The sequence below is a fragment of the Scophthalmus maximus genome, chromosome 1, assembly GCF_022379125.1.
Source record: "Scophthalmus maximus strain ysfricsl-2021 chromosome 1, ASM2237912v1, whole genome shotgun sequence".
Classification (NCBI taxonomy): domain Eukaryota; kingdom Metazoa; phylum Chordata; class Actinopteri; order Pleuronectiformes; family Scophthalmidae; genus Scophthalmus; species Scophthalmus maximus.
The window spans coordinates 18,573,908-18,596,052 of NC_061515.1; the positions used below are offsets into that span (position 1 = coordinate 18,573,908).

General features: G+C 40.9%; 1 protein-coding gene across 2 annotated transcripts; it reads right to left on the reverse strand.

The window, feature by feature from the left end:
- Nucleotides 1–1,575: 1,575 nt before the first annotated feature.
- Nucleotides 1,576–21,256, reverse strand: pitpnb (phosphatidylinositol transfer protein, beta). 2 transcript variants are annotated; one of them, XM_035629625.2, is made up of 12 exons: nucleotides 21,193–21,256; nucleotides 16,684–16,714; nucleotides 15,455–15,600; nucleotides 13,653–13,744; nucleotides 13,414–13,421; nucleotides 12,614–12,688; nucleotides 11,710–11,793; nucleotides 7,038–7,115; nucleotides 6,798–6,902; nucleotides 6,117–6,239; nucleotides 5,755–5,841; nucleotides 1,576–4,458 (listed from the first exon to the last, which is right to left on the reverse strand). In XM_035629625.2, the coding sequence occupies exons 1-11, from the start codon at nucleotides 21,210–21,212 to the stop codon at nucleotides 5,794–5,796; spliced, it is 810 nt and encodes a 269-aa protein (XP_035485518.1). In that variant the 5' UTR covers nucleotides 21,213–21,256; the 3' UTR covers nucleotides 1,576–4,458; nucleotides 5,755–5,793. The 2 variants fall into 2 exon arrangements, with proteins under 2 accessions (XP_035485518.1, XP_035485519.1); XM_035629626.2 differs by lacking the exon at nucleotides 21,193–21,256 and adding an exon at nucleotides 17,448–17,467.
- Between the last annotated feature and the right edge of the window lie 889 nt (nucleotides 21,257–22,145).

Sequence of the window (22,145 nt, forward strand, 5' to 3'; positions counted from 1 at the left end):
TGCCCACAGTGCTGGAGGGTGCACTCAGAGCTTTTACCCAAGTAAAAGTACCAAAATTACACTGGAAAAGCACTCCAGTACAAATAAAGTCCATGCATCCATAATTCTTACATAAAAATCTGATGTAATTGGTCATAGCTATTACTTATCGTTTTACTGTCATATTATAATTGTTAGTACTATTTATTAGTAGGACACAGTGGCAGTGCAAGGTGAACATACGTAAATTTAAAAAAGGAAATGCAAGTGTATTAGAAATGCGCGCGCACGCACGCACACACACACACACAATACACACAACAAACAAACACACACACACACACACACACACACACACACACACACACACACACAATTAAGTGATAAAATACATGATCAGTTGTTGCAATAATAATAATAATAATAATACAATGGTAATTACATTGATAATAAAAAATACTCAATTTTTGTATACCACCGTTCATTCAAAAATGCAAGTGCTTTTACGTTTAATCTGGAATAGAAGCTTGTTAAAAATGCATACTGTACATAGATAAATACAAAACGGTTTATTGCCTTCAAGGTCAATTTAAACAGCTCCAGTAATAAAATGGTGGGAATAAGAAAAAATGCATTATTACCGATGGTTGGTTTATTAAAAAAAAAAAAAAAAAAATTAGGAAACTGACAAAAGCCTGTGACAGACTTATGTCCATAGTGACACCTTCCCGATGCTTATTTAGTCCAACAGGTAGACTAAACTTCAAAATTATGAATAATTAAGTAACATCAATTGAAAAGATAAGCAGCAAATCCTCATATTGCATGAGCTGGAAACCACGATTTCTTTTGTTGCATGGAGACTAAAGATATAAAAACTGAAAATTAATATTCCTGCCAACAGCTGTATATACTGCTGCAGTTTAACCCATAACAAAGCATTATATTTTATAAGTTTTATAAGTTGTTTTTTTTAACAAAAATGAATTTTTAATTTTTATGATTCCTGATGTTTACATATTATTTACATGAGTGAGTGTCATTTGGGAGACATTCGAATGTTTGGGAAATTAAAGAGTTAGTGCTGTTTTAAAAAAATATTTACATTTTGTTAAAGGGCTGCTTTTGTGGAATATGTAGTGCATCTTTAAAAATAAACCACTGATCAAATATAATATGTATACACTACAATAACATGGACATTGGTTTGGTAGGGCGATTCTAAAATGAATAGTTTGTGTATTGTATTAAAATGTTCAATTGGCTGTAACGTAATCCTCCACCTTTTGCCAAATGAAATTCAACTTGAAACTTACCCCACTGAGGAACCCAAGCTTCTGGGTGGATGTAATTTTAGTGTTAGGAAGGATGTATATATATTTTCAAAAATGATTTAGGCCCTGTAATGCAGTTCACACACACACACACACACACACACACACACACACACACACACACACACACACACACACACACACACACACACACACACACACACACACACACACACACACACACACACACACACACACACACACACACACACACACACACACACACACACACACACACACACACAGTAAATGTCACAGACTCTCTTATTTGTTCAAATTTATTAGATATTCCATTATGTTCCATTGTCTAGACCTTCTGTCACAGCTTGACCGCTGTGAAAAAAAATGAACTAATTGTTTTACATTCACTACTAATTCCCCTGAATTTTGCCTCATCACAAAAAAAATTTGAATACATCGTGAATCTTTGACTTTCAAAAACAGAAAAAAAAGAAAAAAGACAGAAAAAAACCCCAGTAGATTTTGCAAGTGCTTATTCTGGATTACAACTGGGAAAACAGTATTTTGGACTCCATCTGTTCCCTAACCTTCTGTCCCTCCCATCACAGTCATACCCTGGCTGGCATCACCGGCAATGCTACAGAACTGTACATCACACCGCCGCTCTCGTCTGTAACAGGGCGGCCCCCCTTCACCATCAAACTCAGCCTGGCTTTTCACTCCTCGTCAGTAGATCTGAGGTCGAGCTGGATCCAGTTTGATTTGGAGGAGGAGCCGCCCTCTCGACGGATTTCCCTTCTTTGTCTGATGCGGTTCAAGAGCTTCTCAAAAAACTGCATTGATCAAACAGAAACAGGGAATAAATCGAGAGTAAATAAAGGAAAATGTAAAGAATTAAAAAAAAAAGTGTTGAGCATGCAGGTCAAAACTTGTTTAAGTCAATCCACCTGTACTTGTGTATCGATGATTTCATGGGCCTGTGTCATGCCTGTGCAGGTGTGAAACGTATCAGTGTTCCTGCGGTTCAGAAACATCCTGCACACTCCGACACGTGTATTTCCTAGCTGTACATTCGCAAGCACAGATGAGGTACGGTTGAACCATGGTACAGTATGAGCAACAACACGTGGACAGTTTGCTCTGCTTTACACACACACAGCACACTGTCCACACAGCTGATGTTACCCGCTCCGACAACACCACCACTTCCTTTAAGTTACAGTATTGAATGATAGACCTGACGATGCCTAGTAGCTGTGAATATCCCATTCAAATCAGTGTATTTATGTACAGTTTGTCCATTTCTATTATAAAGTACACTTACAACTCTCCTTTAACCTGTCCAACATACATCACACACACAAACACACACATAGGTTACAACAAAACCTAAGATTTTTGGAGACACCTCATTGAATGAACAAAGTCTTAATCGACGCCGGTAAAACAGCACTAAGCTACGCGATCATATAAAACACCACACATTTTACCTAGAGCCCAACGGGAGCTGCACAAGATTGAAAAAATAAAAGACAGCTAAACTCTGCTTTTGCTGTGATAAAACAGCCACAACCTCAAGTCAATGCAGCCACCATATTTTTTTTAAAAAGCAATGCATTAAAGAGAGCAGGGTAAAGACATCGCCTGCTTTCAGATCAAGGCTCGTACTAGCTCATCTAACACCAATCTGAACTGTAAGAGTAAAATTCATTTCATCTTTTTCTCAAAGCCGTTTCAAGATCAGACTGACCTCATACTTTCTTGCAGGTACAGTAGATGAAAAGCTTAAAAATTAGAGTAGAGGAAAACCCCAAAAAATAAAATCTATACACCCAGAATGCTTGTCAAACCAAAACTGCATCAAACATTGCAGATCTGCCTGGACCCACTTGCTCTGTCATCTGAGAAAGGAAATGGTAGTTTGAGATATATATTTAAAAAAAACAAAACTACCCTGATTCGTGCACGCAGCAATGCACAGACTCATGATTACTTGTTTTAGTAAGAATAAAAAAGCTTTTGTGGAGGCAGTGGGAGCCTTCCAGTTACAGCCCTGGCCAAGGAGATAGGACATGCAGCGACATGAGAGCACAGCCGTGTACACACGCCTCTCACAAGCCTTGACATTCAACTGAATGTTCTCCATCTCAGTCCAGAGAGTGACAGTCCTTTAAAGGTGAAGGCAGTCGATAACACAAACAAGCACACAGATGCACTTACACACAGGTGTATTGTACAGACTCTTCGATCAACACAAACACTCCACGTGAGTGCAGCTGCACTGCAGCGACTACACACATGCACTGACAGTTTACTGAGGAGTTGTTGTTGTCCACATGCACTTGTGACGGAGGGAGGGCGGTGTGCACGTTGAAATGTGAGGACGTGTGAATGCCGTGAGGAAAAAAACAATAGCAAAGAATTATCCATCATGCATGAGCATTATATTTGCTTTGAACCATAAGCGGACGTTAATTTGCCTCAGAAATTAAAACTATAAAAGAAAATATGAGGGGAAAAGGAAAAAAAAACACAAACAAAAACCCCATCAGTATTCCCAACCGACTGCCAGACAGAGAGGACAGTGAAACACAGGGGAGGAGATCTAGACAAATTGTAACCAGGACAAGAGTATAGACAATACTGAGGAGGGCAGACGGGGATTAAAGTAGAGACAGTTATAATACAAGGGAGGGGGTCAGGAGATAAATTGTCCAATATCTGCTCAAGCCATCATTTACGAATTTCTTTTGTAGAAATCGGTCGACCTAAAAACAACATTCTAATCAATTTAAAAGGCTTGACTTTCTGAGTCATGGTTTACACACCTGAATAAAAACAAAGCCCATTGTAATAATCAACTAACATTACATTTCAGGCAATTTACGATCTGTGCAAAGAGTATTTTTTTCTTCTTTTTTATATGTACGCAAAAAACATGTTTTTTGTTTTTCTGGGTGAACAGGAGGCTTGTGATTGGGGTAGGATCTGTACAGTACTGTTAACCAATCTTGTCAAACCCCCAAATGAATCATGTGAGACAGGAAGAGAAGACGGGACGTCGGGGCCATTTCCTCATCGTGGTGGACATGTCTCGGATGACGTCATCGTGACAGGGTTTGGTTGATTTGCCTCATTGCTCATGAGCAGCACTGGTGCCTCGAATCGGACCTGTTTTACGCAGCTGAGGGACAGAGAAAGAAGTTTTGTGTTCAGTTAGTTACAAAAAAAGAACACATTTTCAGATAACTCACATAACTCAGATGTTTAAATCTGTTATGCATTTAGCCATGCACATGCAAGAAAATCTGTTTGCTCCCAAAAGCCAAAACATAGTGAGCATGGTGAGTTATCTTGATGATCACAAAGCATCCAGAGGAAAAGGAACTGAGAGCACAGAGTGAAAAGTTGAGGATGAGATCACGAGATTATTTAGTTTTCCAGCAACAAGCAGACAGTGGAGATGGACATCTGAGTAAAAGGTAGCGGCGGAACAAAAAGCCCCGTCGTGCTTTCTAAAAATCCCACGCCAAGGCGACATCACGCTGGCTTTGTTTGGTTCAGTGTTAAATACATCTGAAGTTGTCACCTGCTGGTGCACGAAAGAGGCTGTTTAAGCCGCCTACTGTACATGAGACTATTACCAGATTAGAAAGACTCCTTTCCTCAGTGGCACCCATAGGACAAGACTTGGCAGCTAGCAGCTCCGTGAGGCTACACTTGGGCACAATGGTGCTTTGGTTTGTGATTAATACCTGCAAAACTGACATTTAGCTCAGAGTCTTTGACATTCATCGTCTTAGCCGATGACTGCACTAGGTCAAAAGTTGAGGGATGACCAGAATTATAAAAATTCATCCTGAGGGGCACATGAGTACCTAATTTTATGGCAATCCATTTAATAATGCGGATGTGCACGCGTTTCATTAAAAATCAAAGGGTCAATCTCATGTTGCACTGGAGGAAAAAAACTTGAATGATGTTTCTACAAAATTTCTTGGCCAATCATAAAATAGTTGAGATATCCAGTGTTGGACTGACAGACATCGTCCTCCCTGGAGCCATTAGTGTGCCAATCAGAATTTTCTTCTGGGATCCTACGAGAAAGAGCTGCAGTAAATTCCAGAGAGAAAAAGAAAACCATAAAAACATTGTTTTGCTTTATGGAACTAGCCGTACTGCCATAATACATCATACAAGCACTCTACTCGGGTCATCTTTATTTCAAAACAGCAATGCACGGTTATTCAACATAACGTGGTGTTCATGTTAGCCTGGAATGAAAAGAAAGAGGGAAAGATGGAACAAAGCAGGAGATGTGTGAAGCACAATAGGTCTGAAAAAAAAACAAGAGAATTTCAGAAATGGCAACACAAGTAAGACAGCGGCAAGAATGAAGAGTGGAAAACTGAGAGTTTATGAAGAGAGCGGTGGAGAATGAGCCATGCAGCTCCACCGATGTTCCTTTGTTCAGACTTACTCAGCCTGCCTCTAGTGTTTGATCTACAGTGACGGGCCTCTACTCGTCTGTTGCAGAGGTTCCCCTCACATCGCCCTTCTGACGCATCTATTGTGAAATCCAGGGGCAAAAGAATTATTTCAAGCAGATTCAATAATCTGCATGGTCTCCTCAAAACAAAAACAATGATCATTTGTACAATTATAATTCGTCAGCAAACTTTGCATTTCATTTTGCTTTACTGAATTGCTGGATTCCAGTTACACCTGAAATATTACTACAGCATTTTTACTCATTTCTGCCTTAATTAAATCTATGACAGCATAAGAGGAGCCAGACAGTCTGAATGCAAGAGGAATAGTTGCATTTGGCAAGTTAATAACCTCCTCAAGCTCTTTCTGAGTCTCCTCTTCCATCCGCCTGATGTCCTCCATGGTCAAACCAACCCATTTGTCAATCCAGCAGAACAGCTGGCGGTGAAAGTTTGTGAAGATACGTTTTTCTTGCTGTGGAAAGAAAGAAAGGAAGTGAAATGAAGTACAACAGCTTGTATTCTGCACAGTCAACAATGTTTTAGACCAAGTTGCAGACCAATAAAAGGCAGGACTGAAGTGTGGGTCCCTGTCATCTTTATATCCAACTAATGCATGTTGAAGACTTCAAATGCTTTTCTAATTGTACATTAGTTGATTATTATCTTTTCCTCTTGCCCTGATCTCTTGTGACTCTCCCTAACAGATGCAAGGATTGTGATGAAGTGATGCTGAGATGTTTCTGTAAACCATGTCTCCCTCTGCTGTGCAGAACAGAAACAACACTGACCACTGGCACTTAGAATCATGGCAAAGCTGAGTCAATGATAATGACAATAAACCTGCTCACATATGTTGGACAAAAGCAAAAATAATATTTGATTTATTGAACTTAATTTGAGGGTTAAGTGATTTCACCGGCTTAACTGGCATTGTGAATTCATTAATATTTTTCATTAACAGCTACCAAAGTACAAGATGAACAATTCATAATTTTGCAAGCGTGTGATGTGATGTGATTCTGTCCGTTACCCTGTGGATGAAGCTTTCCACTTTGGTCTGCAGACCCCACCATCTGAACTTGACAGTGACCAGTTTGTATGCACACATGTAAGGGCAGTCTGTCTTCAGCTCGTTCTGTGATGGGCGAGAAAGAAAACAGAGGGGGGAGAGAGAGAGAAGCACTGTTCAAAAAGGTCCAAGAGGACGGACTGTGACCTCAACATTAGTGCAGCTCTGCTGTCTTCTGCTCTCTTTTACTGTGTCAGGTACCTTCCATTCAGGGCCTAGAGGTCCTCTGTCTGTCTTGGCAGAGTGGAACAGAGCGGGATCTTCTTCTGGTTTGTAGTCCTGAAAGAACAGTGAGTAAACACAATGTCAAACAGACTGTACCTGTCTACCACAGGCTTGTTTCTGTCCTGTGCTTTGGGTCACTGTGTCTAGAGCTGAACGTCTGGTGGATGTCTTTTTTGTTTATGTTGCTCCTTGTTTGTCGTAACAAAAGCTGAATTTAAGTAAGAAGGTTTAACAAGACCAGTTTTTTTTTAATCTGGGGTCTTATCTGCCCAGTGGAGTTTTTTTAGTATTGTGCTTCTCCTTTCTCATTATACACGTACAGAGTAGGATTTTTTTTTTTTTTTTTTAAATCAGGCAACTTTTTCAATCCACGGCTGCCAGCTTGTTTTCTTCTTCTTCGTCTTCACGGTCTTTGTGAGCAAAACACTGCTTTTCTTGTTCCTTACATTACCAGGACAATTTAGACCAAGAGTTACTTTGAAAAAAGGACAGGCTCACCATTTCTTTCAAGTCCATCTTATAACAATTGTTCATGTCAACATTGAAACGGGTTCTGCCTGCTGTAATCATTCCTTCTATTCAAACTGGACATGAAAAGATTTCTTGCTAATGAGCTTGCTGTCCAACATTAATTCCTGCTTTGCATTTTCCCCGAACAGGTTTTCATTGTTGAGCTGTGATGGACAAACCATGAGGTAAAAGTTTTGTCTTAAAGTCTAATTTTTGGACTGCTCAAGATAGATATGAACTGTGGATAAAATCTGAAATGTATTTTTTACTGTTTAAATAATCACAAAGGCCTCCGACTGCTTTAACACAGACTAGTGGAGTCATCCTTTATGAAAATCTTCCTACTTAAGTCTCATCTCATCTCATCTTCAACCGCTTATCCGTGGTCGGGTCGCGGGGGCAGCAGCTTCAGTAGGGGGCCCCAAACTTCCCTTTCCCGGGCCACATTAACCAGGTCTGACTGGGGGATCCCGAGGCGTTCCCAGGCCAGTGTGGAGATATAATCTCTCCACCTAGTCCTGGGTCTACCCCGAGGTCTCTTCCCAGCTGGACGTGCCTGGAACACCTCCCAGGGGAGGCGCCCAGGGGGCATCCTTATCAGATGCCCGAACCACCTCAACTGGCTCCTACGCAAAGGAGCAGCGGCTCTACTCCGAGCTCCTCACGGATGACTGAGCTTCTCACCCTATCTCTAAGGGAGACACCAGCCACCTTTCTAAGGAAACCCATTTCGGCCGCTTGTACTCGCGATCTCGTTTTTTCGGTCACGACCCATCCTTCATGACCATAGGTGAGGGTAGGAACAAAGATTGACCTGTAGATCGAGAGCTTTGCCTTCCGGCTCAGCTCCCTTTTTGTCACAACGGTGTGGCAAAGCGAGTGCAATACCGCCCCCGCTGCTCCAATTCTACGGCCAATCTCACGCTCCATTGTCCCCTCACTCGCAAACAAGACCCCGAGGTACTTAAACTCCTTTACTTGAGGTAAGGGCTCATTCCCAGACCGATGGTGCCATCAGGACCACATCATCTGCAAAGAGCAGTGATGAGATCCCCAGGCCACCAAGCTGCAACCCCACCCCACCACGACTACGCCTCGATATCCTGTCCATGAATATCACAAACAGGATTGGTGACAAAGCGCACCCCTGGCGGAGACCAACCCCCACCGGGAACGAATCCGACTTACTGCCGAGAACCCAGACACAGCTATTGCTTTGAGTATACAGGGGTTGGATGGCCCCAAGAAGTGACCCCCTCACCCCATACTCCCTCAGCACCTCCCACAGTATCTCCCGGGGGACCCGGTCATACGCCTTCTCCAAATCCACAAAGCACATGTAGACTGGATGGGCATACTCCCAGGCCCCCTCCAGGATCCTTGCAAGGGTAAAGAGCTGGTCTGTTGTTCCACGTCCAGGACGGAATCCACATTGTTCCTCTTCAATCTGAGGTTTGACTATTGGCCGAACCCTCCTTTCCAGCACCTTGGAGTAGACTTTACCCGGGAGGCTGAGAAGTGTGATACCCCTGTAATTGGCACACACTCTCTGGTCCCCCTTTTTGAACAGGGGAACCACCACCCCGGTCTGCCACTCGTTTGGCACTGTACCCGACCTCCACGCAATGTTGCAGAGACGTGTCAACCAAGACAGCCCCTCCACACCCAAAGCTTTCCACATTTCTGGGCGGATCTCATCAACCCCTGGGGCTTTGCCACTGTGAAGTTGTTTGACTACCACAGTGACCTCCGCCAGGGAAATTGACGATGATCCTCCATCAGCCTCCAGTTCTGCCTCTACCATAGAGGGCGTGTTAGTCGGATTCAGGAGTTCCTCAAAATGCTCCTTCCACCGCCCGATTACCTCCTCAGTTGAGGTCAACAGTGTCCCATCCTTACTGTACACAGCGTGGATGGTTCCCCGTTTCCCCCTCCTGAGATGTCGAATGGTTTTCCAGAAGCATCTTGGTGCCGACCTAAAGTCCTTCTCCATGACTTCTCCGAACTTCTCCCACATCCGCTGTTTTGCCTCTGACACGGCAGAGGCTGCAGCCCTTCGGGCCCGTCGGTACCTTGCAACTGCTTCCGGAGTCCTCTGGGATAACATATCCCTAAAGGACTCCTTCTTCAGTTGGACAGCTTCCCTGACCACCGGTGTCCACCACGGAGTTCGAGGGTTACCGCCCCTTGAGGCACCTAAGACCTTGAGACCACAGCTCACCGCCGCAGTTTCAGCAATGGAAGCTTTGAACATTTCCCACTCGTGTTCAATGCCCCCAACCTCCACAGGAATGCCAGAAAAGCTCCGCCGGAGGTGTGAGTTGAAAATCTCCTGGATGGGGGCCTCCCCCCACCCCCGGATCCAACTCACCACCAGATGATGATCAGTTGACAGCTCCGCCCCTCTCTTCACACGAGTGTCCAAAACATGCGGCCTCAGATCAGATGAAACGATCACAAAATCGATCATCGACCTTTGGCCTAGGGTGCTCTGGTACCATGTACACTTATGAGCATCCTTATGTTCGAACATGGTGTTCATTATAGACAAGCCATGGCTAGCACCGAAGTCTAATAACAAACAACCACTTGGGTTCCGATCAGGGAGGCCGTTCTTCCCAATCACGCCTCTCCAGGTGTCTCCATCATTGCCCACGTGGGCGTTGAAGTCTCCCAACAGAACAACAGAGTCCCCTACTGTGGTCCTTTGCAGGACTCCATTCAGGGTCTCCAAAAAGGCTGACTACTCTGAACTCCTGTTTGGTGCATATGCACAAACAACAGTCAGAGTTTCCCCCCCCACCACCCGAAGGCGTAGGGAGGCGACCCTTTTGTCCACCGGGGTAAACTCCAACACAGCGGCGCTCAGCCGGGGGTTTGTGAGTATCCCCACACCCGCCCGTCGCCTCTCCCCCTGGGCAACTCCAGAGAAAAAAAGAGTCCAACCCCTATCCAGGAGTACAGTTCCTACTTAAGTGATGTTATTATATTCTGTTTTCAATGTGACATAGTTAAATTAATGTGATAAATCCTAAAGAGAACTAGTTTAGACTAGTCAGCTCTGACTTGCTCATACTAAAGATGTGTTACAACCTTTCACCTTTTCAGGGAGTGTTCACACTCCAGTTCTGAAGCAAGACTGCATTTCTTTTCTGCAACCCCCCAACCCCCCAAAAATCCAATCCCACCCAAGCTCAAGGCTCACAGTGCTGTTTTAATCTAAAAACCTGGAGCAGATGGACACTCAGATTAAGCCTTGACCTAACCAATGATCCACTTAAGTCATTACTGCAGGAGTTACAGCTAGTGTAAGAAACACTGGGACAACTGTGACCCACCTGGATGAAATGGCTTAATGCCTCCTTTTAGATTTTAAACCATGGGTAAAATATACGGTATTACTGACCAACAGATAACCCCCTTCAGCTATGAAGTGGTTTCCTGGTTGACACAAGGGTTGGCCGTCTACTGAACTGGTTAACGACGATGAGTGTGGAGAAACACTGTGATGGATGACGATATCGTTGGGGGTCGGGGATGGGGGGGTTACTAAGCTGTAAAAAAACAACATTCAGCTGTAACCTCCAATTTGTAGATTAGAAATCGAACCTCGCAATGTGGTATGAGTAATCTAGTCTCGACTGTGTCTAGGGCATGTTCGCACCTGTACTGTGGTTACATACTGGACATTTTGCCCCCTGGAAATTAGATAAAAGCGATGTTTTAAAATCGTCAGTAATAACAGCAATCGGTGATCACATCTATGGAGATGAAAATTAATATAAGAAGGGGCAGTCATAATAAGAACTGCCACAAGAAGAAAAAAAGGCTCTTTACTCAAATGCAAGAAACACCGTAAGGGAAGCGACTGGCCATTGTGATCACCTTAAACAACCGGTCTTCCATTAATCTTAAGTCTAAATATTCATGTAAGGAATACAGTTGTGATAATTATGGATAAAAAAAAGAAAAGAAGACATCCTTGCTCTTTAGACATTTTGAGTCAACCTGTGGGACCCCACTGCTCCTCAGGGTGGAGACACCCTGCTGTGAATCAGAGGTGTCAACCCCTGCTCTCACTTACTACTTTCACATCTCAGTCCAGTGGTTTATGGAGACCAGCATTATAAAAACTCACCGCAGGCGCCACTTCTTCTTTGTTTGCGATATCTATAGGCACCACCTCCACAGTCCTCCAAGTCTGCTCGTCCAAATCGTGGACCTGTTGCAAAGAGAAAGACAATTCAACCTGTGGTCAAAGATCACATTGGCGACACAGGACATTTTGTTTCCCCATGGCGCGTTATTCAAATCTGTTTTGACTGTTGGGATGTAAATTCAAAACCAGGTGTATTGTAACATGGGCATGTTCTCCTTTCACGTGCATCAACGTATTAATCCCATGTAACGTTAAGTTTAGTTCACCATGTTCTTCTGTGGCTCTGGAGGAAGCGTACTAAAATCTGCGAAATAACCCTGATATCGAGAGCGGAGATGATTGGCCCCTTAATCGAGTAGATGATAAATAGAAAAATGATCTACAAAAATTTGAACCATGCATTAATCATTTCTGCAACTTTTTAAGCAAACAGATTGTCTGTTTTTCCAACTTCTCCAATGTGAAGGTTTTCTGCTTTACATTATTGTAGACTCAAAATCTTTAGAGTTTTGGACTGATATTTTATACAATAAATTATCAATCAGTAAAAAAATAAAAGCAGATAAATAAGACTGAAAATCATCATTAGTTGCTGTCCTAGTTGTGTTATCAAAGTTATTTCTGCTTCACTTTTAATTCAGTTATACAACAGAAAGCCAGCACTATCAACCGGGGGCATATAGTAAAGGGGTGTTGATGCATTGTGGGAAATGTAGGATCCAGTGATTCAGGTGTGTGAATCATACTAGACTCTATGAATCAGCCTCTGTTGATTTGATTTGGACCATTTAAAAAAAATCCAAATCCGTTTCCAGTCAACCGACCATTTCTGATGAAGTTCCCCTTCAAACATTGACCCCCCTCCACAACGTTGCTCACTTACATTTTCTACTGTTCCCATGTCAGGTTTGTGCCACGTCTCAATCTTAATCATAAAGTCATCCTTCATGTACTCATTCTGAAAAGCAGGAGGGGAAACAAACAACAACACAAATATTATAAATAAATGCATATATTAGCCGTGGCTTTCAAAGGAAGTTCAAGCCATTACTCAGAAATCAGACAATACTTCTACACTGACCGCTGATCTCAGCTATTACAGAGAAAACCATGAATGGAGGGTTCTAAGAGGTGGACGTAAACCTTAGAGCTAAATCCAATTAGCCAAAGAGTCATTTAGACTGAAACAACACTGGTGATGCTGCAATGCTCAGCTTCGATCTATTTTTTACCCTTGAGAAAGTAGTAAGCAGATCAAGTACAGCAATATAAAGCTTCGAGAAAGCTTTTCAGAAGAGAAAAATAAATACATTTCAACACTCATTCTCAGGGATCGGTCAAAACAGCATTTAAACTGCAAAATTATATTTCATTACATAGAATCAACTTTTTGGAACACATCTTTACTGACTGAAATTATTTACATTCCTAAGTACAAGATGCCATTGGGAGAAATTGTCCAGTACAAAGAACATTGAAAGAATCTCAGACAGTTATCGTGACTGAGGAGCACTAGTACAGTATGTTCCTGGCTGGACAGTGTGTTAGTGGTTTCCCCGCCAGCTACAGCAGTTCAACAGTAGCCCCCATGTCACTAAGCTTACTTATCACAGATGTATAGATGAATTGGAGTTTCACTTTCCGTTGTGAGCAGGCCATAAAAAAGTTTGACAAACAACTCACCGTCACGACTGCAGGGGAAGGAGGAAAAAGAAAAGAAAACAAGAAATGAGCATGAGTATCAAAATTCAGGATGAGATTCATGACCTTTCAAATTGCATAGAGAAAAATATTTAACTGTAATATGCATAAAATGTTGAGGCCTACAAAAACCATGCAGCTATGACCTCTCATGTTTATCATGCAAGCGGTGAAAAGTGAACAGTGAGTAGGAACAGATTGATCCTTGAGCATGTACTTACTAGTGCGGCAGTACGGATAGGCATTCCAGGCCTTTTCATGAAAAACTAATGCTCCCTCTGGGGCAATCATCTTCACGTACCCTGGGACTTTACTGCAGTGACCGAGAGAAGGAAGTCAGACAATCAGGTCAACAATCCTTTCATAAGAACTATGGCTACGTTCACACCAAAACGTTTTAGTTTTAAAACGCGTTTTCAAGCCCTGAACCACAACATTTTTGGAAAAGCTGCTGACCCCTAGTTTGAAAACTCTGGGATTTTGTTTATGTCTGGGCGGACAGAAACTGAAACATCTGGAAACCATTACTTCGAAAACCCTGTTTGCTTGTTCCTCATTTATAGTATTTTCTGCAGCTAAGCAATCAACTACAGATTAGACATGCTGCTTCCTGTTGACATGACCAGTATTAGTGAATGGTCATGTGATATGCCTTTACAGGTGCGTTAATAAGGATGAAGATTGTTTTCATTTTAAAACAAATACATATTAGCATGGACGTAATCCAAAACATCCATAACTCTTGGAGCAGACCTCAAACAGGTCATTTTGTCCTGTTTGAGGTCTGGATTCAATCATTACGAATTACTTCTAAATTAATTATCTTTTGTTGTTGCTGGCAGTGGACTGAACGACCCAAAGCTCTTGTCCAAAAAACTTCAGCACTTATTTCCTGCAATGTTAAAGAAATACTCATACAATATAGAGACGCTGGACAAAAAAAGAGGAAACACCTGACAAAGAGAAGGACAACCCTTTGTCCCGAGAGCAGCCTCGTTTCTCCTCGTACTGCTACGTACATGTTCTGTAATTGGCATATTAGGCCTTTGATTTAGGAGGCCTCACATTATTTTTAGGGATGAAACATAAATATGGGGATCATTGTCTGTATTGTAGGTAAAATGCTAAATAAATTGCTTATTCTGGCTGTTATGCAACCATGCAGAGTAGCCATCACAACCGGGTGTTTGCCCTTCATATGGCTGCAAACGGCGCTCTACCATTACATTTAACAGCTGGCAGCCAACACGGTCTGTTATTGGCTTTCTGTGAACCAAACCAACACGTCCACATGGTGGCAAAAAGCTCAGATTGTGTTGCTCTTTCTATCGCCAGCGCTCCAGGTTTCATGTGTCTTACTTTCTTAGGTTACCCGTTTGGGGAGTTGGCCGAAGATGACAACAATGTGATAAATGCCTCCTTTGTGCTGTGTTTTCGAAGCACCGGCTTCGCAATGCTAATATTTATGGCTGACACAAGGTGTTGCCTCAATTCAGTGATAAGTACTGAGCCTGCAGATGCTCACCTGTCTCTCCATTACCACCAGTGAGCATTTCAATGTAACCACTTCTTAAAAGTGCTACGTACATCTCATACATGCTGTTGTGATTTCTTTTAAAGCTTACGAATACTGCCATTGAGTGTAAGTCAAAGCTCTCTTTCAAAAAATACTTCTATTCTTTCATCCACCCCATGAACATGTTAAGTACATATTCATTTCAGGCATTTTTTTTTTAAACAATGCCAAAAATGTACCGGCTCCAGCTTTTATTTTTACTGTAAACTGAATATCTTTTTAACTGTTGGTCGGGAAAACTGAAAAAAGTCACATTGGGACCAGGGGGGAAATTAAATTAAGCATTTCAAAAATATATTTTTAGAGAAAACATTCTGCAGATTAATCAATTATGAAAATAACTATTACATAGACACAGTGCTACTTGAAATGGTGAATAAAAGTTTTTTTTCTCACCTAGAGGACCTCAGATTTGATAAAAAGCCAACTTAATTTTCAAAGACTTGCCTCTTTAGATGGTATATTTTATGTGTGTATTGTCCCTTCTCCCCATCCTTCTCATAGGGTTCATTCTTTAGCACCTCGATGCCTTCGCCTCCTCCCGTCTCATTCTTGCTGGCCTCAGCCACAGAGTACAATTGGCCTACTTGATACTGTGAACAGAAATGGGAGAAGAAAGAGAAGACGCACAGTGAACATACAGCCATAACAGCTGTGACTAATACTATTATTATTTGACCGCAGGTGCTTCAAGGACACAAAGTCGCCAACAGCCACTAGCTGTACAGAAAACAAAAAAGCCCAGACTTGAAATAACGACTTGATTCATCTCTAAATTTGTCATTGTGATGTCATTGCGGTGAAGAGACATGTTTTTAAGGCTGTACAGGAGATATGTTGGTGTACATTCAATGAAAGATGGAGCAGCTCCTCCAATAAGTTTCTGTTGCTTAACTGTCCCTTGATGCAGCATTTATGCATCCATTAACAACAAAGGTGGCAGTAAGCTATAAACTCAAATTATGACTTTCATCAACATGTCGCTGAGCTTACAGAAGCTACATCCATGTTTCTGCAGCCTGGGAGATGCATCCCACTTCATTTTCACAATAGAATTCGTACCTTCTTCAGGATTAGGTGGCCAAATGAAGGTGCATTTAAAGTTTTGAATAAAATTGGTATTTTTCTTTTATCATTTTGAAAATGCATAATTTTATAAAAACGGATGTCTCTTACTGGCAGCCAACATTTTTTTGCCAAGCAGAGAAGCCTGTGAACTTGGGCCAGTGTACGATGCCACTGGACAGCACAGTCTGTGCTCAAATGAAAACTGAGCAGCTATAAATTCTCTATTTTGAGGCTTAACAGTTTATACTTTCTCTAAATAAAACACTGAGGCTTAAAATGTGATTGCTGTTAAGATTGAGATGTCACAGAGACGGAGAAGGTTTTAAAGGCCGAGTCAACACCCCAGTGCAGATCTCTCCACAAAACACCACGGCCAGCCTGTCACACAAATACCAACGCTCTCTGACAAAGGCTATTTTGTCTTAGACCCAGACTAAAGTGGAGGAGCTTTCTCTGTACAGAAGAAAAAGCTACGATCATCCACACATACTGTTGCTGTAATGTATATTGTATTGGTAACACTTAGAAAGATAGGATTTGTAGAATTTTATTTAAAGAATGGCTTGTCATGTAATATTTAAGCAGGGTAGGGATTTAATGATACTCACCTCTTCCACAGAGACCGGCAACACTACACGGCTGAGAGAGGGGAAACAAGGGAGAGGTGGGGCAGGAAATGGAGAGAGAAACAAACAAATGAACTCATCAATGAAAATAATGTGATAAGATATCACAGTGATGTTTGAAATCCTAAGCAAATTAATTTTTTGTGTTAAACGCATAATTTTTACAATTGCTTTTGCTAAAAAAAAAACCCACAATTTTTTAACGCACTGTTTGACCACACAAAGATGGATGAAGCATGAAGTTGTGGCTGCATCTGGTCAAACTCTGACCACCTTTGGAGAGAAATTTAACTGGTCCTGTGTTAAAAGGAGAAAATCCTGGTCTGATTGTTAAAACTCTCCTTTAGTCCCCAACAGTCATGTGGAAACAGCATATGCCTGTAGCTGCCCTAAAATCCTAAGGCAGTAATGATTCCCCAGTACTGAGGACCACAACTGAAGAATGACAATAAGATTGTCTTTGTATCTAAAGCAAGACTACGATATATATTCATTCATAGTGCTGCCATCTGCAAACTTATATATTTAGTGTTTTATTTCGTGACATCAGGGCAGATTGAAATGTAATGCTTATGTTTAGTTTTGGGTGGTCACATGTAGTTTGTACAGCCCATTTATGTGACACTCATGGATTTAAAAACAAATTATTTTACATACAGCAGTATAACAAGGGTGCTGATTATGACCAGCCTATATACATATGTTGCTTAATTATGGTATGAAAGAATTTATTTCACAGGCAATACCTCATCGTCCTCCTCCTCTCACAATGCAATCACATCCTCTGCTAAGAATGATAGATTCAGCTGCCCAGAGAATAAGAGAGTAGAGATCATTTTTTTAGGAAAAAAATGCAAATGTCAGGTCCTATTAAAGGTGTAAAGGTACTTAAAAATACTGTTGATCGATGTGGCTTCTAAAGTTTGAGGATGATTTGCTTCCCTGTGTATAATTTAACTTTAAACATTTGAGCTTTGCTGTAATGTACATGTAACATAACGCCTATTTGAAGGCGTAATGTTGGGCTCTATAGTGACAGGGATTTATCAGTTTTTAACCATTTTATCTACATACCAATTACTCATTCACTTGAGAAAACAGCCGGCATACGTTATGAAAATTAGTTGCACCAAGCCATTTAACAACTTTTTTTTTTTAGGAAAACACTTACAGCTACAGGGGGGTTCTACATAAAGAATATTTCATAATATAAACATAACCAGTCATAATACTTAAGATGTATCATGACAGGAGCCTGATTTTGCCACTGACAGTCATGTAACCCGAGGAACAGCGAAACAACGAAAAAACAAAGGCAGAGTGCACCGTTTGTGGTTTTGGCTCACGGTGGTATGTACACTGCAGCTTTTGTACAGACAGATTTTAACATGCTGGCTCTGTACAAAAGCATGCACTGCATGAGATTTTGAAATGCACCAGTCAAGCACAGTGGCTATGTTACACCAGAAGGGGTTTAATCCTGTGTCACGAAAAGCTGAGAGGTTTCACTTCAACTCAAGTCTACACACCTGCTAATTTCCCAGATAAACATATGTCAGTATCAAATATCAACTTAACCAGAGAAACCAACATCAGTTTCACTTAACGGGCAAAAAAGAATCGGTGGGGGGATGTGGGGATGGAATTAAAAGCATCAAAAGTGACACATTTGAGATAAAACATTTTTAAGGCCTGCAACGTGCTGTAACCTGAAGTGATACCAGATAGGTTCTAGTTGTCTTCAGCGCACAACAAGGGATGTTAATAATCTAAAAGTTATTGATTATTCACTGTCAAGTAATTGATTGTATCATGCTAAAAAAATAACCCAGATCAATTGTTTTAAAGCCTTCATCAAGGTTGACATGCACGACATTATGTAAACAGTGAAAGAAACTTAGTTTTGATTTTAATTTTAATGTCTCGCATTAGTTATACACTCAAATCAACTGTGTTTACACTCACTAACATAGATGTTGTCATACATAGACTGCACTGGGCCAAAGCTTTTAAATGATTTGACACAGATGGACCAATCACAGTTCAAGTGGTCTAGTAGTGCATGTAACCAATAGTTATGCAGGCTCCAGTGTACTGTGAGCTGCTTTACAGACATTATAGACAACTGCATCACATACACCAGAGGCCTGTAATATGAAGTAATATAATATAATAATATAAATCGCCATGGTAACTTATGCTGAACAGCTAACCTGTTCTGGAGCAGGTCAAGTTCGCGATAAAGATCAAAGACAGTCACCAGTCCAACAACTGACCAATCAGATCACTGGGAAACCAGCGTCATCATTCTACAGCCTGACTGGGACAAAAGATTTTCGAGTAACAGATTTAAAGAAGATTTGATTTGATTCCCGACAGAATCTCTGACAGCTTTTTACTTTTTTATTCTATCACTGCAGCTCGGAACATGAGGGGACTGATGAAAGAAAGTATTAAAAACTTACTCTTCATTATTACAATGCTCCACACATTGATCAATATTTCTCATGATCATGAATGAACAGTTCAGTGTGATCGATGACATCACACATTAACTTCTCTCCTCACAGTCTGACATCACCTCAGCTTCTCTTCATAACAGTTTGATGATCATCGGAAAAAAGGGCAAAAATATTCACTCAATAGCAAACTTGATAAATTCCTGTGGTTTTATTTTTAGGCTACCTTTAAGTTAAAAAAAATATTTAGTGCTTCTTCTTCTTCTTTCCTTTTAGTTGTTTCATCATGAGTGAGACAGTTGATATCCACTTTCGTAGTACAGGTCACAGATCTGGTTCCATGTAATAAAAACTTATGAACATGTTTTTGTATTTACTTCCTCAATAGCTTTTTCCCATGAGTCGATTGTTTTTAATTAGTCAAAAATCCTCAATTTTTTAGATGGAACCTGTAGCGACAGGGTTTGGTCTGTTTCCCCATTTAATATGCCTTGAGCAAGATGCTAAATGTGCCGTTCCATAGTGAGACACCAGATTAAAGAGAAAATGGTGGCACCATTACACTACATCAGACTAACTTAAATGTTGTGGTGGACATTTTCACTGTTTTCCGTAATTTATTTTTTTTTTAAATAATGAGCTGCTTAACTAGTAGCCCTATAATCATTTTATATCTCCAAGCAATTCATATATTCATTGCATAATATTTGTTATGATTTAAGTAGCTGAAGAAGGCCTTGCTTTCAGTATCTATACAAAACAAATTGATCGATCACGTGCTGGTCTTCTTGTTGCTCCGATATTTTCCTCTTAGCTCAGCTGCATTTGCATAGATAAACATTTCAAATAACAAACATTTGTTATTCACCACTGGGTTATGTGTAATTGGCAGAATAATAATAGTAAGTACCTCGTGTTTGGCAAATCATTTGGCAGCAATCAAACTATATTCAGAAGTGATCTGTTAACACACTTGTCATAAATCGTGACATCTCTCTCTCTCTCTCTTACGTGGTGGGACGTTAACTGTTTTAGACAGTAGGAAGTTACATAGTCTCTTTTGATACACGGGTCCTGGTATTACCTGGTAACAAAAACACATTTGTGGTATAGCCCATTCTAACAGATACCGTTATGTGTAGCGGATATAGCTTAGCCACATGCTAAGAGCTAGCTTTGCTGAGACAAAATTTGGATACAACCGCCCAATCCAAATACAAGTGATTTAAGTAACTGTTAACGAGGCAGCATTGCTCTTATGTTGGATTTAGCCGCCCAATTACAGGATAATTATCCGATGCTAAGGCCAATAAAGTAACAGCAAATTAGTTAGTCCTTCCATAACCTCACGCTAGCTGGACGGGCACAACTGCTATGTGGTATGGGCCAACGCTGGAGATAAATTCCTGCCACATTCTTTGTTAACGCTGAGGTTAAGTACATGGTAACTAACAGCTAAGTTATAACTTAGCAACAAACGGTAGGTGTGTGTTTAACAGATGAAGTGCAAATTGTCATGCTAGCAGCTAGCTGACCGCTACAGCTAACTTAGCCAGCTAGCATTAATGGTAAATCCGACGGAGAAGGAACCTTAATCTGTCACTCACGGGAGCAAAGCTTCACATTACGACACTTTACACATATAACACACCGCTAAGCACCTAGCGGACGATGTAGTCAACTATTAATGGTTAATAAACTGCATCCACAGATTGTTTTCGTGAAACCAGGAGCCTTTTCTCCCCCTGTAACTCGTTTTCATTAAGAAGCTAATTATCCCCTCCGCTGTTACAACCCAAGCTAGCGTTAGCTCGCACAAGCAACGCCTAAAAAGACCGGTGTGCCCCACTATCAACGTCCCGATCCACCCTGCTCAAAGCTGGCTTTTTACGGGCTACGGAAACATAAAATCCAGTAAACAACAACATCAAACGAAACGCACTCGTACACGCTTCAACACTGAGCACTCGGACAGATGGAAATGTCGCTCTAAATGCGCCAGAATATATCATTTTAAACACTCCAGACTCACTATTCCTTGATGAGCACCATCTTCGTCACCCGGGCTGCGGCTGCGCACTGAGGGCTCACACCAGATTAATTATCAACCAATTTGTCCCGCCCCCTTGGGTAAATCTGATTGGCTGAAAAATCCACACCACTGTTTACGACACATGGTTCTGATCATGTTTGATAGATTGTATTGAACCCACATATGTGTATAATAGCATTCGCCATACACTAACCCTATACATTTACCTGAGTACTGCACTTAGGTACATTTCTGAAGTACTTCTGTTTCTTGTTAATGCTACTTCAGACTTGTATTCCAACAGAGTTTAGAGGGAAATGTAGTTTTTACTCCAACACACGTCTTTAACACCTTGACTAAGTTAGTACGTAGTAGATAGTCCTATAAATTATTTAGCAGACTTAAATTAGTAATGAAGTAAAGTATAATCAATCAATAAATCATAATATATATTTATTATAGGTTAAAATTAGACTTTGTTGACACATTATATTTCTGTACTTAGCCTGTTTGTTTCTTTTCAGAATATTTTATAGAATACATAGCTTATAGCTTATAAATTAGAATTTCATTCTAATACTTACGTATTTATTTTACTTAGACATAAATAATCGTACTACTCTTACTAATTAAAAAAATCTTACTACCTCAGACCTGCATAGTAAATATTTAGGGTGCTTTTATGGCAATGAACAGACAGACCACATATCATACACAATGGTGTAAATTAAATTCTCTTTATCTGTATTTCCTACAGGAGCTCTTTGTGTGTACTCAGCAATAAAAAAGTATTAGGAAAATATATTATTATTTTATCAAAAAAATATAGAATATTTTGAAAATGGTCATGCTGCATGATGAGAACCACTTATTTGGATGCTTTAATCATATGTCAGTTAATACATCTGTGCATTCACTTACAGAAAATTTGGAATGTAAGACTTTTTCCTTGT

Coding starts and splice junctions, on each gene's coding strand:
- pitpnb (XM_035629625.2), bottom strand. CDS start 21,212: ATGGTGCTCATCAAGGAATA. Junction 11,794..12,613: donor ACATGGGAACAGTAGAAAAT/GTAAGTGAGCAA, acceptor TCTTTGCAACAG/GTCCACGATTTGGACGAGCA. Junction 6,903..7,037: donor CTCTAGGCCCTGAATGGAAG/GTACCTGACACA, acceptor CGCCCATCACAG/AACGAGCTGAAGACAGACTG.